This window comes from Apaloderma vittatum, unplaced genomic scaffold (assembly GCF_000703405.1).
Source record: "Apaloderma vittatum isolate BGI_N311 unplaced genomic scaffold, ASM70340v1 scaffold10299, whole genome shotgun sequence".
Classification (NCBI taxonomy): Eukaryota; Metazoa; Chordata; class Aves; order Trogoniformes; family Trogonidae; genus Apaloderma; species Apaloderma vittatum.
In genome coordinates this window covers 311-6,430 of record NW_009734600.1, presented here as the reverse complement: position 1 = coordinate 6,430, position 6,120 = coordinate 311, and the positions used below count along the sequence as shown (strand labels likewise).

Sequence of the window (6,120 nt, the reverse complement as noted above, 5' to 3'; positions counted from 1 at the left end):
TGCTTACCACATCACCCAGGTCACAGTTAAGTCACCAGGAGTTCGTTGAGAGACTTAAGACTGTAGAGCAGAGCATCCTATTCTGTAGTCAGGTTTACAGGAGTAGGTGTTACATATGTTTTCTGAAGGCTAAAGCCAAGACCTAAGTTTACTTTCTTAGAAATTTCTATTAAGTCTTCTAAAAAAAATTGTGTATCGTAACACCATGTAAAATACCTTAAACAGTTTGATGATCAATAAAATAGCCTGGATTTTTTTTTTGTAAAAGATCTTATTTATTTGATACAAAAAGTTACAGTTAATTCTTAAAACAGTGGTGATATATTTTCATATGTGAAACAAAGAATTAAAAAAGTTAATGAACTTGGTTTTGATATTTATATTCTAAAATGATTATTATAAAAAGCCTCTGCATTGTACAAAGAAAGGCTAGACAAAGACTACAGATGCAGGAGTCTGGTGCTTTTCAGTCAAATACTGGCATCCAACTCCATAGAAATAAATTCTGAAAAAAAATTGTACAAAATAAAAAAAAAAGGAGATACTATAAAAAGGGAGGGAAAATTATTTTGGCAGTTCTTCAATGATGATTCGGGAGACTGAATTCCATCCAGTAGAAGCATCTCCCCGTGGATAATCTGAGCAAGTCCCGACCCAGATGGCAATGTCCACCAAGCCAGCATTGATCCCTTCGCACAGACCTTCCACTGGTTACAGACAAACAGCAGGTTACCTCAGCAGACACGGTTACTTTGGATTTCACAACTGAAGGTCAACACAGGTACTTACGAACACAGTTCATTGCAAGCTCATGCCATTTAGTTAAACCCGAGTAACCTAAAAACTGTAACTTAAGAGATGTGGCAACGCAGGTTGCAGCTGTGCGCTGCCTTTTTCCGTGCTGCCTCTCAACATCTGTTGCAGCACCTGAGTCATATCACAGTCCACAGGATGGCTAAATGGGAGGTATAGCTGCTTCTTTACATGTCCAAATTTACTAAGTGGTAGCCGGGATGCAGCTCCAATCCCATGCAGCCACCTTTTTAGCAGTGGTGGGGAGAGGGGATGGGGACACAGCCATACTTGGCTTCCACAGCTAAGCCCTGCAAAGGCGATTGCCACCCTGTCACCTTTTCCGCTCCTAATTCACTGCTTCTGTATGAAATTCCCTTTGGTTTTCCCCACTAGCACCAATAGTTGGAGGTGGGTCACACCCTCTGATGAGACAAATCTAGCATAGCTTGAGATGTTAGATTTCATGCAGTCATTAAATTGTACAGGGAGGAAAATGGAGAAAGAGTATAGCCTTGACGTTAGTCCCCTTCTCCTAGGGTCACCTCCTTTTATGTTGAATGACTTCACTAGTCTGCCCATTGTTCAGCAATTGAATAGCTGTTCCTAGATGTTTCACTCTGGAGGTACTTTTGTGCTTCACCTGAAATTATAGTAGAAATTCCAGGAGGTTTTAGTCTCATTTTATGCACAGATGATGTGCAAATACCAGTAATTTAAGCCAGGTTGACACTGTCTACTTGGCAGTACAGCAGTGCCTCTGCGTGTGTTGTGTAGCAGAGATCAGTAGAACTGTCTAGATCTAAATCTCTTCCATTTCTAAATTGCATGAAAAAATACCACAGTAATAACATACCACTTAATAAATAATTCTAGTACTGTTACTATTGATAATCAACTGTGAGACAAGAGCGTAAGAGTAGTAAGTGCTAGCTGGCCACTCTTCTGCCTCTTCTTTAAGTCTTTTGACTTTCTAAGGCAGGGTGTACTCTCTGCATTTGATAACTAGATCTGCCACTGGCTTCTACTCCTTCATACTTCATGTGGTCTTGCCATACATACCTGAAGAAGTCCGGTGTATATTAATAGTAGAATTCAGCTCCGGGCTTCCTTGATCTAGATATATAATGGCTTCAATAGGAAGTGGCCCAGCACATTCTGCTCCGTTAAAAGTGAAGTACCAGCGCTGACAACAGGCATTTTTGCATTTTAGCCGAAGCGATCCACTGAAGAGGACACGGAGAGCACTGTTTGAGCGCATCTTTGTAAATGTACATTCCTAAGAAGAGACAAAAAAGCTTTGGTAGCAACCTCTGAACCTATTTATTTTTTTATATTTAGGAATATATTAGGAATGGATATATATGTATATTTTAGAATGTTTTGGCTATTTTCTTTAGTCCCTTCCTTCTGAAAGCAAACCAAGAAAAAACAAACGAATAAAAAAGTAGAGCCTGGCAAATACCATAGGGTGCAAATCAGAAACAGCACTTCACAGACAGTATTGGAGAAAGGGGATTATGGAAATTCTTAACTTTATTTAGATAATACCTGCTGTTAAGTTGGTAACCTAGTTACCTTCTGGGGCTTAGGTGAAGGGGTATGAGCTGTCTTAAAGCTTCACTCAAGCCCTTGCATGAGAGGACAGTACAATTTCTGCCTCTGTTACCAGAAATCCTGGCTTTAACAATTATCACAAAATTTGGGAGAAGCTTAAACCCTGACAAAAGCCCCACAACCACAAAAGAAACATTTTTCAGATGTCTTCAAAAACAGATGTCTTCAAAACAGACGTCTTCAAAATTCTGAGGCTGGGGGGAACAGAGGGGAAAGTAGGGAGAGTTCTGCAAGTACAAGGCAGTGAGAAATGTCTACTCAAAAAAGTTGATTCTCACTCTAGCCGCAGCAATAGCAGTTAAATTACTCCAACCAATACGGGCAAAGCTTCAGAGCTGCGATTGAGCTGCGATTTCTTCCCCTTGTCTAGAGTTGCACCACTGTGTCTGCAAGTTTTATACCCAGGGCTGCAGCGGAGGACACGCTGTTGGGGTTAGTCTGCGTTAACACTTGGTAATTCTGCTCCTGAACAACACTGATCCTTGCTGCAGAAGCATCCTGCAACCAAGTTTCAGTGACCAATGATTTTGAAGCAGGAGTTACAAAGGCAGGTGCAAGTAATGGCTTGAAGATATGTGTCTCTCCCATTTCTTATGAAGGTAAAAACCTTGCCCTATTTTGGGCAAGCTGGAGGTACTTCCTCAGTAGTGTGACTGACAGCCTTACAGTTACAGATCTGGTCGTCTCGATGTGCTCTTACACCAGTACTTCTTTTGAAGTACTGTTACAGAAATGAAATGGGCCCTTAGCTGTGAAACATAGCCAAGATGAATTTGAAGTAGCTAAACCTTTGAGAAGTTCACCTTTACATATCAAAAAAGGCTTTGACAGGAAATCTGTACGACTGATGCTACCCAGCTCACCGAGGCAGATCTGGAGCCTGCTGCAGCTGATGAGGTGCAACATTCCAGGCAAAGCTAACTTACTGCTATCTTCCCAAGATCGATGCCGTAATTCAGCGCGCTCCAGGAACACTGCTTGAAGTTGGGCGTCCAGGACTCCTCGATGCTCTCACGCATGCACTCGCCCTTCTCTCCCTTCAGCCCGTCCCGTCCTGGGATCCCCGGTGTCCCGGGGATCCCGTTGGCTCCTGGGTTTCCATCCCGTCCAGGAACACCACTGGGGCCTTGCAAGCACACGCCATTGTACTGAAACACAGAACAGAACTTGCTGCTTTCATTCATTAGCTCTGAGGTTAACCAAGTTAAACACAAACAGCAGCAACAACAACAACAAAACACAATAACTCTAGCGGTGACACAACCTAATGGGCTGTTTCTGGATCCCCCAAAAAAATGCCTCCATAGAGGAAAAAAGGAAAAATAAAATTTCAAAGATAAGCAGTGCCTGCAGAATTTGCTGTAAATTAAGACGCCAATTATTTTATGAAAAGATGCATATATCCTAGGATTAAACATTGGCCTAGTCCAATGGTTAAAACCTGTTGGAAATCCTCAGAAGATTCAAAACATTTCAATACAGAAATAAAAAATGGTTATATGTTAATAGTTACTTTCTCATAACCCACCATCACTTGTATAACTGTCTCGGCAAATAAGCTTCCATTATTATCATTATTATTTTTTTCCTTTTTTTTTAAAGCAGAGAAACTTTTGCATTTCATAGAGAGCAGAGGTTAACACCGGGTTTCTTCCCTCATCACTCATCTAGGACAGCATCACGCCACAATAGCTAAGCCGAGTCAGACTGCAGAGCACACACAGCGTGTCGGTGTTGATGTGGATGTGGGAAGCTGCACCCTGGAATAATCCAGGACTCTGGATCCCCATTTGTAGCGATGGGGGCAGGATGACACACTGACATCCTCCCTAACATTACAGTATTAGGAAAGGTCAAACGTTGCTCTCTCAAACTGCCTTCACACCTTATGAGATTTGGGTTTGCCCTCCTTGGAGCGTAGGTTTGTGAAGCCCAGAGCTACTACCCCAGGGGCCTGAGCACTGGATGCCAGGGGGAGCAGGGCCCTCTGTACTTTAAATCGTCTTTCCACATGGTAACTTACCGCCTCTTCCAGTGTTCATCCCACATCCTCACAGATGACTGTGTTCTGCTCTTCCCCTTTCTCATACCTATTTCTCTTCATCCTCTTTAAATGATTCTGCCACTATTCCCCTTCCTGCAAAGCATGCTACTATCTGCACCGCAGGAGCTGCAAACTACAGCCCCCATCTTGTCTCCTTTGCCAGACTGGTGAACTTTATTCTTCTGGGGTTGTTCCTTTTCCTGCGCTTTGGGGCAAAAATTAGCACAGACATCACAGGCTTGGCTGGAGCCACTCTATAAATAAAGTCAGTGACTATATGAAGAGGTCTAGTAAGAAGATGAGAATTGGACTAATGGATTCTGGCACTCCCTTACTACCTAAACTGTAGGAAATACTGTTGGCAAATAGCAGTGGAAATAGTGGGGTATTATGATAAAGAAGTCCACATTTAAAAAAAGTTAGCTAAGGAGAAGGCTGTTTGGCAAAGCACGCACTGACCTAAGGACCACAAGAATGATGTAAAGACATTTTTACTTCACACAACACTGGTTTTCTGCTTTTGCAGCTATTTTCCCATTGGATTCTATTTGTAACAGTGACTGGCTCTGGTTTTACGTGTGGTTACTCACCACAGAAATCTCCAGGACATGGAAATCAGCGAGAGCTGGGGCCCGCTGAGGCTCAGATCTGCTGCCCCCGTCCTCTGAGGCTGCCCCAAAAGAGGAGCTGGCGCTGCTGCTGCCTAGAGCTGCACAGCTTTCCTCCAGAAAGAGCAGCTTAGCTGTTGTACACACAAAAATAACTCATGCGAGCAAAATAATTACCTGGGCTTCGGGGTCCACTCCAACTAAATTAATCTACACTTGCCAAATTAAGTCTTTTTCATGCTTTCTTAAGCTGGAAATGCATAAAAGATCTTTTAAAATGTCCGCTGAAGGCTGGATCCCTTCTCGGACTTCCCTTTACTCTACCCTGGAAGGGCTTTAGCTGAAGCTGTCTGTACAGCCGGGCTGCCCCTGACTCAGCTGCCATTGATCTACCCAATGCTGCTCACTCCCAAAAGCATGGAGCAATGCAAGAAAAATGAGGGACCCTAAAACACCACGACAACTGAAAATGTAAGTTCTTCCATGTGTGCAGACTCTTTATTCTCAACACAATTCAACTTCCACAAGAGAAGGGTAAGGATCATGAGGTGGTGTGAAAGAGAAGGAGCTTTGCTACTGATGGCACTTCCAGCACATCACTTTGGGAGGACCCCTCTGGAGATCATGTGAGAAACGGCCATGCCACTCATTTTCTACAGGAGGTGAATGGCAGGCCGGCAGCTTCACATCTGCTTTCTGCATTCCAAAGACTGGAAAATCTCCCTCCCTTCTATCCCTGAGATGGGATAGTCCCGACGCATTCAGGTTTCTAGTTGCAATGGAATTGCAAACAACGGTATAAGTCCTCGATGCCAAAGCGAATCATGCACCAACGCGACTCCAAGACAAAGCGGGACGCAGTTTTCACGGAATCTCTTGGCTGCTAAAGAGCAGCCCTTTTATTTCTCTTTTTGAGTTTATTGTTTATCCGCCAGCCTTTTAGGAGCTGAACAGCATTTATTACTTACGTTGCAAAGGTTTTTAAGATTTCAGCCTTGCCGCTGCAACCCGCAGAGGGCAGGGACGGCCGCACAGTGCAGCCTTTATTCATCCCGGCTC

The 6,120-nt window shown here is 43.4% G+C and overlaps 1 protein-coding gene across 1 annotated transcript; it reads right to left on the bottom strand.

Annotated features, from left to right (window-relative positions):
* Nucleotides 1-251: 251 nt before the first annotated feature.
* On the bottom strand, nt 252-3,593 carry CTHRC1 (collagen triple helix repeat containing 1). Its single transcript, XM_009876341.1, has 3 exons — nt 3,336-3,593; nt 1,855-2,071; nt 252-707 (listed from the first exon to the last, which is right to left on the bottom strand). Exons 1-3 carry the CDS (start codon nt 3,591-3,593, stop codon nt 565-567), a joined length of 618 nt encoding a protein of 205 aa, XP_009874643.1. The 3' UTR covers nt 252-564.
* Nucleotides 3,594-6,120: the final 2,527 nt, after the last annotated feature.